This window comes from Ornithorhynchus anatinus, chromosome X5 (genome assembly GCF_004115215.2).
Source record: "Ornithorhynchus anatinus isolate Pmale09 chromosome X5, mOrnAna1.pri.v4, whole genome shotgun sequence".
NCBI classification, from domain to species: Eukaryota; Metazoa; Chordata; class Mammalia; order Monotremata; family Ornithorhynchidae; genus Ornithorhynchus; species Ornithorhynchus anatinus.
In genome coordinates, this window is record NC_041753.1 from 62738026 (window position 1) to 62755808 (window position 17783).

General features: G+C 50.6%; 2 protein-coding genes across 3 annotated transcripts in view; one reads left to right on the forward strand and one right to left on the reverse strand.

Moving 5' to 3' along the window:
• VPS13A (vacuolar protein sorting 13 homolog A) overlaps positions 1–6421 on the forward strand; it is a 163169-nt gene extending 156748 nt beyond the window's left edge. For both annotated transcript variants that reach the window (XM_029056117.2, XM_029056120.2), the window contains one exon: positions 2843–6421. In XM_029056117.2, the coding sequence (XP_028911950.1) occupies positions 2843–2893 (51 nt within the window). In that variant the 3' untranslated portion in view covers positions 2894–6421. The remainder of the gene's footprint in view (positions 1–2842) is intronic.
• Positions 6422–7548: 1127 nt separating this feature from the next.
• LOC100088891 (guanine nucleotide-binding protein subunit alpha-14) overlaps positions 7549–17783 on the reverse strand; it is a 188051-nt gene continuing 177816 nt past the window's right edge. Inside the window, exons 3-7 of the mRNA XM_029056338.2 lie at positions 17023–17177; positions 13590–13718; positions 12599–12728; positions 9834–9987; positions 7549–8749 (exon numbers count right to left, since the gene is read on the reverse strand). Of these exons, the coding sequence (XP_028912171.1) occupies positions 8559–8749; positions 9834–9987; positions 12599–12728; positions 13590–13718; positions 17023–17177 (759 nt within the window). The 3' untranslated portion in view covers positions 7549–8558. The remainder of the gene's footprint in view (positions 8750–9833; positions 9988–12598; positions 12729–13589; positions 13719–17022; positions 17178–17783) is intronic.

Genomic DNA, 17783 nt, shown 5'->3' on the forward strand with positions numbered 1-17783 from the left:
TCGTAAAAACAATGGCAACTAAATAGAATCAAGGCGATGTACAATTCTTTAACAAAATAAATAGGGTAACGAAAATATATACAGTTGAGCGGACGAGTACAGTGCTGTGGGGATGGGAAGGGAGAGGTGGAGGAGCAGAGGGAAAAGGGGAAAAAGAGGGTTAAGCTGCGGAGAGGTAAAGGGGGGATGGCAGAGGGAGTAGAGGGAGAAGAGGAGCTCAGTCTGGGAACGCCTCTTGGAGGAGGTGAGTTTTAAGTAGGGTTTTGAAGAGGGAAAGAGAATCCGTTTGGCGGAGGTGAGGAGGGAGGGCGTTCCAGGACCGCGGGAGGACGTGACCCAGGGGTCGACGGCGGGATAGGCGAGACCGAGGGACGGTGAGGAGGTGGGCGGCAGAGGAGCGGAGCATGCGGGGTGGGTGGTAGAAAGAGAGAAGGGAGGAGAGGTAGGAAGGGGCAAGGTGATGGAGAGCCTTGAAGCCTAGAGTGAGGAGTTTTTGTTTGGAGCGGAGGTTGATAGGCAACCACTGGAGTTGTTTAAGAAGGGGAGTGACACGCCCAGATCGTTTCTGCAGGAAGATGAGCCGGGCAGCAGAGTGAAGAATAGACTGGAGCGGGGCGAGAGAGGAGGAAGGGAGGTCAGAGAGAAGGCTGACACAGTAGTCTAGCCGGGATATAACGAGAGCCCGTAACAGTAAGGTAGCCGTCTGGGTGGAGAGGAAAGGGCGGATCTTGGCGATATTGTAGAGGTGAAACCGGCAGGTCTTGGTAACGGAAAGGACGTGTGGGGTGAACGAGAGAGACGAGTCAAGGATGACACCGAGATTGCGGGCCTGAGAGACAGGAAGGATGGTCGTGCCATCAACGGTGATAGAGAAGTCTGGGAGAGGACCGGGTTTGGGAGGGAAGATGAGGAGCTCAGTCTTGCTCATGTTGAGTTTTAGGTGGTGGGGCAGGAGGAGATGCGAGCCTGAAGGGAGGGGGAGAGGACAGGGGCGGAGATGTAGATCTGCGTGTCATCTGCGTAGAGATGGTAGTCAAAGCCGTGAGAGCGAATGAGTTCACCGAGGGAGTGAGTGTAAATGGAGAACAGAAGAGGGCCAAGAACTGACCCTTGAGGAACTCCAACAGTTAAAGGATGGGAGGGGGAGGAGGCTCCAGCGAAGGAGACCGAGAATGACCGGCCAGAGAGGTAAGAGGAGAACCAGGAGAGGACAGAGTCCGTGAAGCCAAGGTGAGATAAGGTATGGAGGAGGAGGGGATGGTCGACAGTGTCAAAGGCAGCAGAGAGGTCAAGGAGGATTAGAATGGAGTAGGAGCCATTGGATTTGGCAAGAAGGAGGTCATGGGTGGCCTTAGAGAGAGCAGTCTCGGTAGAGTGGAGGGGACGGAAGCCAGATTGGAGTGGGTCTAGGAGAGAATGGGAGTTAAGGAATTCTAAGCATCGATTGTAGACGACTTGTTCTAGGATTTTGGAAAGGAAGGGTAGTAGGGAGATAGGGCGATAACTGGAGGGGGAAGTGGGGTCAAGAGCGGGTTTTTTTAGGATGGGGGAGACATGGGCATGTTTGAAGGCAGAGGGGAAGGAGCCCTTGGAGATTGAGTGGTTAAAAATAGAAGTTAAGGAAGGTAGGAGGGCAGGGGCGATGGTTTTAATAAGGTGAGAGGGAATGCGGTCCGAGGCGCAGGTGGGGGGGTGGCACTTGCGAGGAGGGAGGAGATCTCCTCTGAGGATACTGCAGGGAAGGATGGGAAAGTAGGGGAGGGGGTTAGTGGGGGGGAGGGGAGAGGCGGAGGGGTGACTTTGGGGAGCTCAGACCTGATCGTGTTGATTTTCGTGAGGAAATAGGTGGCCAGATCATTGAGGGGTGAGAGATGGGGGAGCGGGAGGAACAGGGGGCCTAAGGAGAGAGTTAAAGGTCTGGAACAGTCGGCGGGGGTGACGGGCATGGGTGTCGATGAGGGAGGAGAAGAAGCTTTGCCTGACGGAGGAGAGGGCAGAGTTAAGGCAGGAAAGGATAAATTTGAAGTGTGTGAGGTCGGCTCGGTGCTTGGACTTTCGCCAGCAGCACTCAGCAGCTCGAGCATAGGAGCGTAGGAGGCGGACAGAGGAGGTGATCCAGGGCTGTGGGTTAGTGGAGCGAGAGCGGCGGAGGGAAAGGGGGGCGAGAGTCGAGATGAGTAGAGAGGGTGGAGTTGAGAGCGGAGACCTGATCATCGAGAGTGGGAAGAGAGGACAGAGCGGCAAGGTGAGGAGAGATGCTATTGGAAAGACGGATGGGATCGAGAGAGCGGAGGTCTCTGTGGGGCAGTAGCGAAGATTTGCAGGGGGAGAGAGGTCATGCTGCTTCACACACTTGCCTGTTGTGTGACCTTAAACAAGTCATTTCACTTACCTGGGCCTCACTTTCCTCAACCATCAAATGGGATTAAATGCCTGCTCTCCCTCCTGCTCCACCACTTGTCTGCTGTATGACCTTGGGCAAGTCACTTCACTTCTCTGTGCCTCAGTTGCCTCATCTGTAAAATGGGATTGAGATTGAGAGCCCTCTGTGGGACAGGGTCTGTGTCCAACCCGATTATCTTGTATCTACCCCAGCGCTTAGTACAGTCCCTGGCACATAGTAAGCATTTAACAAATACCACAATTATTATTGTTATGTAAGCCTGATCCATGCTCTCAAGGAGTTTACAGACTAGTTATGGCAGCCCTTACTGTCCCGAAAGTCAATGTGGATTTCTACGGTTGGGTGGTCGGTTGGTCAGATCTGGAGCAGTGTTTGGGGCCCACTGTTTGATCTCCCTGTTTTACTGACGGCACGTTTTCCTGACTTCCCCTGCTGCAGTGGATCCTCGGCAAGCTTGATGAAGTGAGAGAGCTTCGGTCCCAATTGTAACCATTGACTGGTGGTGCTGGACTCTGGAGCACGTGGAATCCACAATGAATGCTTAGCTGCTGCTTTCTGCTGCTAGTTTGCTTGTCAAAGGTACACCTTTGACTGTAAAAATAGCATCACGTACCCTTAAATTTGATGGTCGCCGCCCACTGGGACAATCAGTCAGGTAGAATAGCCACGTAATCCAAATACTCAGCCATTTTGCACCCAGTTGGGTTTTTTTAAAAGATGAACCTAAGTAGGTACATCCTTTGTGAATAAATACAAAAGATAAAGATACCCTTCCTCTAGAAGAATCCAGAAAGTCAGTGTTGGAACCAGCCTCCTCTATGCCAAGGAATACTGGAGATGTTCGTCAAGGGTCCACTCCTGCCGGAAGCGGAAGGCTCGTCCAGGGACGAAGCCAGGGTCCTTCCATCAGCCCTACCGGTGCGGGGGGAGCCCGGCGACTCTTTGTGCTTCTTTTTAACTAACAGAACTTCCGGGTTGATTTTCTTTACTTTCGTTATCAATGGCAAGCTCAAATCACGGGGAAGTGAGGTATCACGACGGTCTGTACTTACTATTTTTATTAAGGGAACCCACTGATGCCTCAACTCAAGATGGAAATAAATGAATGAGAAATGTGTCGCTTGTGAAGATGAGCAAAATGGTTGGCTTCCCCAGGAATGACGAGGAGCTCTGACAGTGGTGGAGCCACACTAGAACTGTCCTCACGTAAAATCACTGGGTCCTGTGCTTTGGGTTGATCTCAATCATGTTTTTAATGGAAGTCCAACTTGTACATATAACTTCTAGAAGCCTTACAGATGCACTGTTCCCACTTTACTCCAGAGACTGGGAATGCGGAAGTGATTGGGAATGCAGAGGTGATCGTTAATGCGGAGGGTGCCAAGCATGTGCCCCAAGACACAGAGCCAATTGCAGTGGGTAGAAAAGTAGATGGTTTTTATTGGAAGTCATTATTCAAGTGGAACTCGTCCCAGTCTCCTAGACTAGACTACTTCAGGGTTGCCTCTCCAAACTCGTGATGAGCTGAAAAAGATGATTTGGACTCAGTACTTGAAAAGAACCTGCAGTAATTTGTTTTTAGTTCTTGGCCTCCCTCTAGAGATTTTGCACCCTCGTCCACTGCAGGAGCGACAGAGGGATGGGGTACATGGACAAGCAAGGGGAAACGTGAAAGGGAATTATAATAATGCTTGGTGTCGATGAATTGATTGCACATTTAGTTGTTGATGAGGATGGGATATCTCTGGATGCATGCTGTTCTTGTCTGCTGCTTAAAGAGTCCTTCCCCAAGGCCACTGGAACGTGTAGAGTCAGTGGCTGTAAACTTCTCCTCGAGCTCTGAAAACCCTTGCTGTGTTGTAAAAGTTAAAAGTAAATGGCATGCCAAGCTGTTGGTGTAACTTACTTTCTTTCCCTCTTTCTTTGATCTGGGTGAACCAATCTATTGTGCTGCTGCTTGGTGGTTGATAGGGAATGTCTTTATGTGTGCCAGGATGAATGGCAATCGGGTCGAGGGATGACACCGAGGTCCAAGCCCCGACTGCGAATGGGGGTTGCTTCAGTTCCGGGAGCAGCCTCCCCCTGGGCCCCAGGCTGCTGCTTCTTGCCTGTGGGGCACAGAGCCCACATTCCCTCAGCCTACCTGAAGCAGGAGGAGTCTGAAACCGGCCCTGGGCGCTAGTTAGTGAAGAGGCCTTGGGGAGTGCCTGACTATTGCCCCTCCCCACCTTCTGGAGCTGGACTGTCTCACTCCCGGAGCGTCTTTTCTGGCGGGAAGGAAGTACACCCAGCTCGCCAGGACCCGGAGAAGAGAGGTGTGGGAAGCGTCACCGAGTGTTCCCGTGCCTGGCTCAAAGCCAGGCAGGAGCCGCCTGTCAACTCGCCCCCCTCCCCTGCTCTTCACCGTCAGCTGATGGTTGCACATCCCAGTAGGTGGCCACGGTGATGACCTCTGTGGAGTAACCATCTGAGGCACCAAAGCAAATGATCAATTGGGAACCCAAAGCCATGGGGCACCCTTAGATCAGCAGATATTATGAAATGATCTAATCTGTATGGTTGAGGACTTCTTTCTTTTGAGGATTGTAAGTCTTCTTGTGTGTTTGGTTTCCTTTGGATAGCCTAGTTAATGGTGCCTTCGCATCTGGGCTGCCCTGAAGTAATATCCCATCAGAAGATGTGCTCCTCCATTGACCCCCATTGCCAGCACAGAGGTGGCTGGACTAGGTGAAGGTGCTTAATGGTCTTTTCGGGTGTCCTACTGAGCAGCCCATAGAGGTTGCTCCTCTTCTCTCCCCTAAACGTCAGAATCTCATTTCTGTTCAGCTGGAAGCTGGACCTTTATTGCACTTTGCTCAGGGCAGCTTCCGGCAGGCCCTTCAGAGGTGCTCTGGGGGAAGAGTGGACAGACATTGGTTCAGTTGGGTGTCACTGTTGTGGCGGTGCAGTGTCCCAAGAATGGGTTTACTTCCACTCAGGATCAGTTCCTGGACTGAGGCCCTGCTTCTGCCTACAAATCGTAGATAAGCAGGCAAGGGGAAAGGGAATGTTTTGTGATACCATGGGTCAAAGAAGGAGTCCCGAGTGTTTTAACGGTTGCCTTGCGGATGGTTGTGATTTTTACAAAGCTGCTTGTGTTGGCTTGCAAGCTAGGGTGGCTCTCAAAAATCTTAGAAAGTGTGGTTTGGGGGCTTTTTAAAATTAAATTCTATCATTGTCTATCTTAATGTTTATTGCCTCCTCAATAAGACTCTTCCTTTTGGACTTTGATATCGCTGCATTTAGATAAGAGAAATAGTTGAAGTGTTGACAATGCAAATATTAATTTCCTGCTGTTCTGATCCCGTTAGTATTATCGGAGGCCCTTCCCCTAAATCACAGGTCAGGGTGTCCTGCTCGGAAGATTTAGTTTTCTTTTTGTCCTTTTGACTGAAACTGTTGCCATTTTCAAAGGACCTCTTCAGGGCGTTTGGAATCCTTCCGCCTCCTTTTCCCAGTGATCGAGCATTTAGTCTGTGGCTTAATTAAGCGTCAACACATTTTGTAGTGGATTTTTTAAATTACCAAGTCTGTGTGTGTGTGTATATAGTAAATTATTGAGGAAATGTGCAATTAAAAATGGGCACTGTCCATTTAGATAATTGTTTTTCTCTCCTTTCTATGTTTTGTAATAGCCCTTCTCTAGATTCTCTATATCTCTGCTGTAGGCCTCTGGCCCAGGTGCCTCTGCCCCATAAAACATTGACTCTGTCTGTTCTCCTGTTTTATTTCTTTTGGTGAAATGAAAGTTTTTAACCACAAAAATTTACAAGATTCTTCCAAACAAAATCAAACAGACATTTGTCCTAAAGAATCACCTGGCCAATGAAGAGTCATGTTTCCCATCCCCTAAAGCGGCGGAGTCCCTGGTTCTTTGATTACTGAATCCTTGTGGATATTTGGCAGTGCAAGTGTAACCAAAATTGTGTGCCCGCTTCAGATGAACTGACTCAAATAAAGCTTTCTGACTTCAAATCTGCCCAATGTGGTTTTCGTGAACAGCCCTTGCTCAGATGGAAAAGGACAAACGTGAAATCCTTGATGTCGTTTATTTCTGCCATTTTAAAAGCCCCTGAAATGCCTCTTGTTTTGGGGAACGTGCCTCATGGAATGCAATGCTGAAATTCCTCTGCCCTGTCTTCCAGGCAGACCGTGGGGTGGAAAGTGGGCAGCTCGTCATGCACAGAAAAGGGGATTATAGCCCCGGCTCTTGCTCGGGCATCAGTCGGCTTTACTTACTCCAAGTAAAGCACCCCAACCTTCTCCCCTCCCAGGAGATGTTTTTCCTCAGTAAATAGCAGTCTTGGTCAGGGGAGGGGATGGGGAAAGGAGGCATGAGGTCAGCTCCCTTTCCCTCAGTCTGCCTGGGCTTGCCCTGAGGGGGAACCCTTCTGCCTGAACAGCTGGGCTCCTTAGATCGGGATGATAGGAGACTCTCCTCTTGGCAGGCTTGGAGGCCAGTTCATTTTGACCAGAACACCTGTCTTTCCAGATCAAGTGGGGGGCCTCCAGGGGCCCCTTATCCCCTATTAGGCTGACTCCACCACCACCCTCTCTCACCTCCTTTCCCTTTATCTTCCCCCTGTGGTGGTGAGGGAGTCCCATTTTCCAAGTGGCAGGTCCTCCTTGGCAGGCGGGAGGCCTACCAGCCTAGGACCTCATTCAGCTCCCCCTCCCAGGAGTGCTGCGTTTGAGCACTGAAGGCAGCTTTCTGGGAGAACCCTCAGGACCTCACCCAGGAGAGTCACGCCACAATGGGTGTGGTCTCGCAGGATGTTCAGCTACAAATGGCTGCTTCTCAACAAAGCAGCAGCCAGCCGTGGCTTGTCGCCTGAGCGAAGGGCCGGTTTGCCGCTGGACACCCAGATGGCCCCTCCTGGGACTTTTCCTCCCTCCCTTAGCCCAAGCACCAGTGTTCCAAATCTGGGAAACTCAATAGGCTAGATGTGTGGCCACCTCAGGGGTAAGAAGTAGGGTTGGGAAGGCCGGCCCCTCACCCCAGTATCGAGTCCAGCCCCCAAAGGGTCCCATCAGCCAGGATCAGAAGCCACACGAAGAAGGAACCCCTGAAACCCACGGTGGAAAACAAAAACCAAGAAGTCAAATTAAATGCTCAGAACAGAACGGTATATTTATCTTCACAACAAGGCACAGCACAGGGTCAGTCTTAACATTTTGTCACTAAGTTCACACAGAGGGGCTAGACAGAGTTTACAGGTTGTCTTAACACAGCAATTGTGGCCAGCTCACAAGACAAAGCCCTAAACATTTAAAAACAGAAATTCACATTATTCACTAGTACTATTTATGCTAATTGTGTGGGGAGGTTTCTCCTCAAAGCCTACTCAACCTTCATTGCTACTCAGCATTGTAAATCTAACTTCCCACCGCTGTTAGCTTTGAGGCCAGGAAGCGAATTCATTACAGGTTGGTCCTGTTTGCTCTTACTTAAATTACAAGCACACACCAAAGACGGCTTAAGTTATTCCGTAACATTTAAAGAAACTAGAAGCTTCGACACAAGAGGAGAGATTCATTCCCCACACTTCTCAAGAGTAAATTTATCATAGAGCTCGAGAGCCTTGAACACACTAAAAAGCTCACCCTGACAAGACTTTACCTACACCTCTAAGAGCATTTCTATATATTCCAAGGCATCTCTGGTCAAAAGCTGACTGCATGATTTTAAATGATTAGTCAAACACATAGGAAAAGAAGAGCAAGTTGCCAGTGGCTTTATAGAGCATCCTCTAAAACATTCATCTTAAATAGCCTTAAATTGAATCTTTGCCACACACAAAGCCATATCACAGACCAAGACTCAGGGAAAGACACAAATGCAAAGCTTACAAAAACACCATCACAAAGGCCTCCGTAGACTGGAATGTTTTTAGTAAATTGCCATTCCCCCCCGAGAAGGGTTTGGCCAAGAAGCAGACACGAGGATCTCAGGATCCAGCACTACACTCACAGGAAAATAGGGAGCGGGGGGAGGCCACGGTGTTGCTTGTCACGGCAGTTACACAAAGGAGGAGGAGACCCTGCCTGGGCCAAGGGGAACAAGAGGAGACCCATGGCCATCCTCTTGCCATCCCTGGGGTGGAGAGACCACCGTTTACACCAGGTTGAACTCCCGCAGATTTAACTGCAGAATGGTGTCTTTGACAGCAGCAAAAACAAAGCGGATATTCTCCGTGTCTGTGGCACAGGTGAAGTGCGAATAAATGACTTTCTCTTTGTCTGGATTCTGGTCCTGGTAGAGCTTCAAGATGAAGTCCCTGGCAGCCTTGACATCCCGTTTAGGTCCTGATCAAAGACCCAGCCAGAGAAAGGAGAAATGTGAATGGGGGAAAGGAAGGAGTGGAGGGGAAAAGGGAAGGGAGAGTGTGGCATCAGATCACTCATAAAGTGTGGTTTTTGTGGCTCCTAGACAGCTGACCACACTTGGGGGGGTCCTCAAACCCCTGACTCTCAGCTGGGGACTGGCAGAGGGCAGGGGTGAGGGGAGCGTAGACTGAGGAAGTCGACAGCTGAACCCCCGAGCATCATTTTAGTTACAGGAGTAGCTTTGACCCAAATCTGCAGGGGAACAGGAGAAGGACTAAGTCCTTATTTTCCTTATCCACCCTCCTCTCTGCACTTGACTGTGCACTTTGCACTTTGATTCTCATGATAGCCCCACAGCATTTATGTACTTATCCTTATACTCGAGACTGTAAGCTCACTGTGTCTGTTTATTGTTGTACTGTACTCTCCCAAGTACTTAGTACAGTGCTCTGCACACAGTAAGTGCTCAATAAGTATGATTGAATGAATTGAATTAATATTTTCTACTATTTCCCCTCTCTGTAATTTATTTTAATGTCTGTCTCCCCCTGTAGACTGTAAGCTCCTTGTGGTCAGCGTTCACACCTACCAACTCTAGTATATTGTACTTTCCCAAGTACTTAGTAGAGTGCTCTGAACTCAGTAAGCGCAAAGTAAATACCATTGATCGACTGATGGAGAAGTGCAGGGGTGGTGAAGGATAGGAAAACTAGCCACATGAATCCTGCTTACTGGCTTATTCCCAGCCTCAATTTTCAGACCAACAAAGAGGATCTAAATGGAATTTGGTCAAAATGGATCTTGATTCAACTCAAGGCTGAACGCCTTAAGTTGAACAGAGAACTGGCACCAGGATTGGGGAGGAGGAACATTTTCTGCACAGATAATTATCCACACTTCTGCCTCACCCCACTACAAGAAAATAAAGTTGAAGCCAAATTTCCATGCTAGTAATCCCTAACTTCGATAATAAGGTGACATTGGTGTCAATGGGAGAAGCAATAGAGCTAGTAACAGGGTGAGGGAAGAGGAAAGAAGAGCACCTCCCTTGCTGAACATTTACCTGTGTATTCAGGGAAATAGCTGATCAAGTGAGAATGCATGATTTTCTCCTCCAAAAGATCCTTTTTGTTCAAGAACAAAATCACGGACGAGTTCAGAAACCAGGGGTAGGTGATGATGGTTTTAAATAAGGCTCTGCTTTCTTCCATGCGGTTCTAGGAGAAAAACAAGGGGCTGGGAATGCAACATGCGTGAGGAGCAGGAGGGAGGGATCCCACTGCCATCCATCTCCACCTGGCTGGAGCCATTACCCCGACCCACCCACCCTCAGTCATCCTGGCACTTGGCTCTGTCCATCTTCCCTGGGCTGTGGCTGGTGGGCAGGAGGGGACCTGGCTGACACCATCCCCATCTCCTACCCATCCGGGCTCCCCGCTGACTTCCCCCTCTGGTTGCTCTCACCTCCTCCCTTCTCCCTGAACCCCTCGCTCTCACTCAGCCACACAATCTAAAGCGTAGCAAAAACCCCAAATGATGAGACGTGGAAACTGTCGCCGTCAGACTCCATGTTGTCAGGCCCCCTCCTTGGCAGGCGTTAGAAATGTTCCTCTGTGCCCATGGGCATCGACCTGGACTAAGCCGGGAAAGTACCTGACTCTGTACCAGAGCCCAGCCCAGCCGCCTGTGCCAGGGAATGGAGGTGGAAGGCTTACTAAATGTTTATCTGATAGTGATGAGAGACGGCACACAGAACAATAATACATTTATGAACACTGGACCAAAGCCCATCAAGCCGGATGCCTGGGGGAAGGAAGCAGACAGGGCATATTAGGAACGAAGGATGAAACTGACCTGCCTAACTTTGCAACGAAAACGTTTCAGCTCAGCAGAGCTATCACAGAGGGCATTTATCAACTCCAAGCTTGTTTTGCTTTCACCGCCCCCCCTTTACAGTTGAGCTTTGGAATATAGAACCCGGATCAGAATCCTTCATGGGGTTGGGGGTGGGTGAGGAGAGGGGGAGGAGGGGTCCTTGTCAACCCCGGCGGGAGTTTAGGACGACCTAAAAATTGGTCTCTATGACCTCAAAAACAGCAACCAAGAAGGCCGAGGTGACCTGTCAGGTCCACAAGTGCACTTGAGCCAGGGGCCAGCGGAGCTGAGGAGCAGGACAGGAGATAAGAGGAGTCCGCCTTGCCCTCAGGGAAGGCCATCTGGCAACCTCTCTTGAGAGGCAACTCATCCAAGCTTTATTCGAAGAGAGAAGGAAACAGTCCCCTAAAAGTCCCACCTCTCTTTGAAAGAGGAAAGTTTTGTTGAGCTGGCACAACCCAAATGGGTGAGCCTCAAACAGCCAACAGAGTTTGAAAGAAGAGGACTCAGGTGCTTCCCCTCCTGCCTCCAAGAGGGGGGGAAGGAGGGGAGAGAAAGAGAGATAGAGATACAGAGAGAGACAGACAGAGCACGCTTGTCGAGGAGGGGTCAACAACCAGGCCCGTGGCTGTCATATCGGGGCGTGCTAACAGGTATCCCATCCTGAGGAGCCCCCACAAGAATGGCCCACAGGGGAACAAGACAGCCTGACTGGTGGCTGGCCAAATCTCTAAGGGCCAAGATGTTTTCACTAGTCTCTAGGGCCCCCAACAGATCCACCAGGTTTACTGAGAAAGAACCCTCAGGGTGCTTTCTTCCTGTGAGAAACCCGGATTATTTGACTGTAAAATTTTCCAGCTTGGAGGAGCAGGTGTGCAGCCCCCATTACCTGTCTGTGCAATCACATGATTAAATGAGCTAATCCTCCCCTAATTAGATAATGGCCCAGATGCTCTGAGCTCAGTCAGAAAAGCTCTGGGGAAACACAGGGCATGGTGGGTACTTGATTGAGGTACTCCTGATCAGGAGCTGGGGAGCTTTTTGCTAATGGTAAGATGCTGTGGGGTGAGGGGAGGAGGGGGTTATGGCTTTAGGCCCTATACCGAGGTGAGCCCTATAGGAAAGCAGGCCCTGGCAGAAGAATGATCATGTGATGTCCTATCATTTATGAGTATCTATTTAAGTACTTGCTTATGTGCTTCAGTCATGACACCTTCACTCTTATTCTTTTCCTACTGTATATTTTTTAACTTCGGTCTGTATGCCTCCCCCACTAGATCTCCAGCTCCCCGAGGGCAGGGATCGTGTCTACTAATTTTACTCTATTCTCCCACGCGCCCATCACGGTACTCCCCATACAGTAGGTGCTTGGTAAAGGCTGTCAGTGGCAGTGGTGGTGATGATCCTGATGACGACAATGATGACAGTGGTAAGGGAGCCTCTTTCCCCCAAGGTGGACCTTGGGTCTCATGATGAGTATCCCGGAGTGCAGAAGACCATTCCCCTCTGAGTTCAGGGGACACAGGGATCAGGAGAAAACTACAAAATTGCAGGCCCAAGGGGAAGAGCAACTCTGGTGTCGCTGGCCCATGGACCGTGGTGGGCCAGGGAGCTCCAGTCTGAAGCGGCACAGACCGGAGGATCCCACGAGATCACCTCCTGAAACCTGTCCCTTCCAGGGTATACGAAAAGAGACACCGACCAGATTTGACCTCTCAGGAGCCTCTGGGCTAGTGTGAGCCTGATTGGGACTGGATCTAAGGAGTCCACAGCTCGCAGACTAGGGGTTAGACTCCAGGTTGTGCATTTGCCAAGCAGTCACAGGACCCCAGTGGGGTAGTCCAATCCTGCTCTTGGTGGCCAAACCCGAGGCGGGGGGAGGGGGCAGAAAGGCTGTTACCAGGATTGATTTACTGCTTGCTAACAGCCTCTCCAGTAGTCTGTCTGGCTTACCTCATTGTCACTCTCTGCCAGGACCTGATCATATTCACTCAGAGCTACTAAGAAAATAATGGAGGTGACACTCTCAAAGCAGTGAATCCACTTCCGTCTCTCTGACCTCTGCCCTCCAACATCCACCATCCTGCTCAACAGAAGCACAAAACACGGCTCATTGACTACGTGTCTGTACTCCTCCGTGGAGCAAAGAGCACGGGTCTCCCCACCACGGGTGCCTGGTGCCAAGCCAGGGGTGGGGACCGGGATGCCTCTGGTTTCCGACTGCAGAATCCTGTACCCCGAGTCCACCTGGCCCACCATGGGGCCGCTAGGGGACTAGATGTCCTCGGCAGGAGGGGGCTCCTGGGGCAGTCTAGAGCCTGGCAAACCATTCTTGAGCAGCATTATGTCCACAAAATCCTCTCTGGCCCTCCAAATCGTACCTGTCCCCTCCCACACTTCCAGATGCTACGCATGCACTCTTCCCTTCCTGGTTGGTCTCCCCCGCTGCCCAACTTCCTTCTGGCCCACGGTGTTCTCCTTCAGGCCTGAGATAGGAAGGCAGGATCCTGCTTATTCCCGAAGTTGCTAATCTCTCCCCCTGCTCTCAACTCCCCGCCTGAGGCCTCAGAGGAAACCCAGAAGCCTCTGATTCTCCCAGCCAGAGAAGGGGGTGGGGTGGGGGGAACAGTCCGTGCCCCGTGAAGCATGGTGATGCAGTGGGGACAAAGATGAGGGGAGCCAGGAAACGACCCGGCCGAGAACCATCCATGCTGGTTCTTTTTAGAGCTGGCCGGAGGCGGACCTCCTCTCTTGGCTCTGTGGGCCCCTGGGAGAAGGGTGGTGAGAGGGTCTGGGAGAGATGGTGAGTTGGGTGCAGGATTAAACTCTCTGGAGGAGCCAGGCTTCCTAGGACATATCCAGGGATCACCTCTAGGATTACCGATCCAACCGGCTTCCCAGGCTCTGGATTCAGAGGTTTGTCCGGCTCTGGGGCTAACCTTACCTGAAGACGATGTTTTCTAAATCAAAAGGATACTCAATGATTCCAGTTGTGGGCACACGGACGCGGAGAACATCTTGTTGAGTCGGCACAAAGGACGGCATGGCGATTCGGTCCAGATCGCTCAGGTAACTAGCGGGGCAGAAAAATGGGAGGTGAGATGATTGTCCAAAGGATTACAGATCCTTCGGGGAGCTGGGCCTGGGATGGATGGACTCAGTATTGCCCTGCCCAGGCAGGTCGGGGAGAATCCAGAAAAGGGCCCAAATCTTGCAGATGGAGGAAGGGGAAGAGGTGAAAATGAAGAAAAAGTGCACATAAGAGAGAGAGAGAGAGTGAATGTAGAGAGCAGGGGGACAGAAACCAGTAGCCAAAGGCCCTCCCAGCTTGGAGGGGCCACAACATCTTGCCAAGGTAGGTAGGGGGAGGAGGGGTTCCTTCTCTGGAGGTTTAGAAGGAAAGAGGTGGGGCACTACTTTTCTGAGGACAGAGAGAAGTCAGGGTTTCTCAAGTGCGGCCATCCCTGGAAAACAAGTAATAGAAATCAATCAATCGTATTTATTGAGCACTTTACCGTGTTCAGAGCAAGGTACTAAGTACTTGGGAGAGAACAATACAATGGGTGGACACAATCCTGAACTCAAGGAGTTTCTAGTCTAGCTGGAGGAGACAGACACCAAAGTAAATTACTGGTAAGGGAAGCAGTAAGTTCTGTGGGGGTGGAAGCTGGGTGGGGAGGTATCTAAGTGCTTGGGAGAGGCAGTAGGGAAGGAAAATAAGGGGGGAGGAGGGATGAGAGCTTAGTCCAGGAAAGCTGATTTCAGTACCAGTCTGTAGATGGGAAGAGTGATGGTCTGTCGGATATGTAGGGGGAGGAGTTCCAGGCAGGAAGGAGGATGTGAGCAAGGGGTCAGCAGCAGATGAGGTGAAAGCGAAGGACAGGTTGGTATTAAGAGGAGTAAAGTGTGCAAGCTGGGTTGTAATGGGAAAGGAGTGAGGATAAATTAGGGGGAGAGAGCTGACTGAGTGCCTTGAATCAGATGGTGAGGAATTTCTACCTGATGCGGAGATGGATAAGCAACCACTGGAGTCACCTGAGGAGCAGGGAGACGTCGGATCGAATGCTTTTTTAGAAAAAGAATCGGGGCAGCAGAGTAAAATATGGACCTGAGAGGGCAGAAGCAGGAGGCAGGAAGGTCAGCAAAGAGGCTGATGCAATAGTCGAGAAAAGATTTGGCAAGTGCTCGAACTAGTGAGGCAGCAGTTTGGAAGGAGAGGAAGGAGTGAATTCTAGAGATGTTACAAAGGATAGAATCGACAAGATTTGATGATTGACGATATGTGAGTTGAAGGACAGAGATGAGTCAAGGATAATGTCAAAGTTGGGGGCTTGTGAGGCAGGAAGGATGGTGATGGTGTCTATAGCGATGGGAGCCCGTCACTGGGCAGGGATTGTCCCTATCTGTTGTCGAATTGTCCATTCCAAGCACTCGGTGCGGTGCCCTGCACATAGTGAGCGCTCAATAAATACTATTGAATGAATGAATGAATGAAATCATCAAAAAAGTCAACATTCACCTGGAAATTTTCATTTTTTTGGTGCATTTTATCAGGTTCTAAGTTCAGTAATTACTTTCAACTGAAAACCATTATTCTTCGATTGCCTAATTTTGACGTTCATTGGGAACCCCTGACCAGCTGGCCTTTCCGGGTCGGGCTCAGCCTGCCGAGCCTGTGGACTTGGGCCACACATTTCTGTTGACCCTCCGGTTTTCCTTCCATCCAGTCTGAGATTCCCTTCTCCCCCACTAGAGGTCAGGAGCAGATCAGAGACCAGTCCCGGATGCCAGAAAGCACCAGAGAAACTGGAGCCGTGCCCAAAGCCCTTTCCCACACTGGGCTGGAAACGTTTCCGAATCGCGGAGAGCCGGACCCACCTCCCGCTGAAGAGGACCCGAAGGGCGGATCCTCCACTCTGCAACGTGGCATCTCTGGAGAGCCCCGATCACCAATAGCAGTATCTCCTGGGGCTCCGCTAGGTTTCCAGCCATCTAGGCCCTGCTCAGGAGACTACCAGTTATAGTAATGATAATAATACTGATAATTGTGGTATTTGTTAAGCACTTACTAAGTGACAGGCGCTGGGGTGGACCCAAGCGAATCGGGGTGGACATGGGCCCCGTCCCACGTGGGGCTCACAGTCTCGATCCCCATTTTACAGATGAGGTAACTGAGGCACAGAGGAGGTGAAGTGACTTGCCTAAGGTCACACAGCAGACAAGTGGCGGTGCCAGGATTAGATCCTGTGACCTTCCGATTCCCAGGCCCGTGCTCTATCCACTACGCCATTGCGTTTAAAAACGCCCCCCCCCCCCCCCCCCCCCCCGACATCACCTCAGGGGCTGGTGAGTATTCAAAAGTTCAAATTTCGGGCACGGGAAGGTTCCAGAGAACTCAGATTCCTCTTGACTTAAGAAAACTCTTCCCATGCTGGACAAAGCCAATATTCTAGATCCTCTGCCTTACACCCAGGGACCGTCCTCGAGTAATTCTCACACCTTCCTGGACAGAGCAACTCCCCAGACCTTTCAGCCCTCCGAGATTTATCCTTTTGTTTGTCGTTCATTATTCGTCACTCTTTATGCCGGGAGGCAGAGCTGTCTAGTGAAAAGCACCAGGGACTGGAAGTCGGGAGATGGGGGTTCTGGTTTACCTGCTGCCTGATCGTGGGGACATGTCTCCTGACTGCTCTGTGCCTCAGTTTCCTCATTTGTGTAATGGGGAGGGGATGGATACCTGTTCTGTGAGGCCAATGTGGGCCAGGGATCACATGTGATCTGATTATTTTGCAGCTATCCCAGCACATAACACGTGGCTCAGTGGAAAGAGCACGGGCTTTGGAGTCAGAGGTCATGAGTTCGAATCCCAGCTCTGCCACTTGTCAGCTGTGTGACTGTGGGCAAGTCACTTAACTTCTCTGGGCCTCAGTTACCTCATCTGTAAAATGGGGATTAAGACTGTGAGCCCCATGTGGGACAACCTGATTCCCCTATGTCTACCCCAGCGCTTAGAACAGTGCTCTGCACATAGTAAGCACTTAACAACTACCAACATTATAGCACAGTGTTTAGCAAATAATAAATACCATCATTATTACTATTACCAAAATACAGGCACCCACTCGAGTTCCCACGAGTCCCAGTCATTCTCACCTCTCTCCCTTCCTATCCCCCGTGAGTACAGTCAAGAGCTGCAGCTAGCAGGGTAAGGAAAGGGAGAAGCAAAGAGAAGTGGCCCGGTTCTCACTGAGGAGGCCTAGAGGTCTGGATAGCATGGAACAGGAGCAGGAGAGGGAGATGACGGTTTTACCTCCCACGATGCCCAGATCCTCGTGAATTCGGTGCCCCTGTCGATCCGGAAGAGGCGGCACACTTACTATTTAGCCGAGTCTGAGAGTTGATACTCCCTCCTTCGGTCATAGCACTCCTGGATTCCTGGATCCTCCCAGAGGTTCTTAATGGCGGCCACTTGGGTCCCGAGCAAAACGGACACTTTATCCACCTCCACATCTCTGATCATCTGGGCATTTTCCTAATCGAAGAGTTGAAAGGAGAGGCTTCCATTAGTCATTTGCTTTAAGTCAACAAAACCTTTTTCAGGACCATTTTGAGGGGTTCTTGGTACCAAGGTCTTTACAGATGCTTGAGATTACCGGGGGGCGGGGGGAGGAGGGACACGACGACCACGACGACTCCCGCTAAGATTAATTATAAGAGTTTGCGGTTCTGGAGGAATATGATAGAAAGAAGTCATCCACCAAGTGGTTACTGAGCCCCAACAGGGTGTGATGCACTGTCCTGGATACTTGGGGCGTACGTGAAAGGATGGGCGTGGGCCCTGTCTTTGAGGGAACTGACTCAGGCAGAGCAATATTTTACAGAAAGGAAAGGTTGAGCCTAAGGTCTCACTGGGGCTCAGGCTGCTCCCTTTTTTTATTTTACAGTCAATCAGTGGTATTTATTGGGTGCTTATTGTGTGCAGAACACTGTACTCATCACTTGGGAGCATATAATACAGCAGAGTTGGTAGACACTCTCCCTGTCCACAAGGGACAAACCATGATGTAATTGTTGATCAGGAAGACTAGAGGGAGGACTAGGGGAAGTAGCGTAGTGGTATAGTAGCAGACCGGGACTG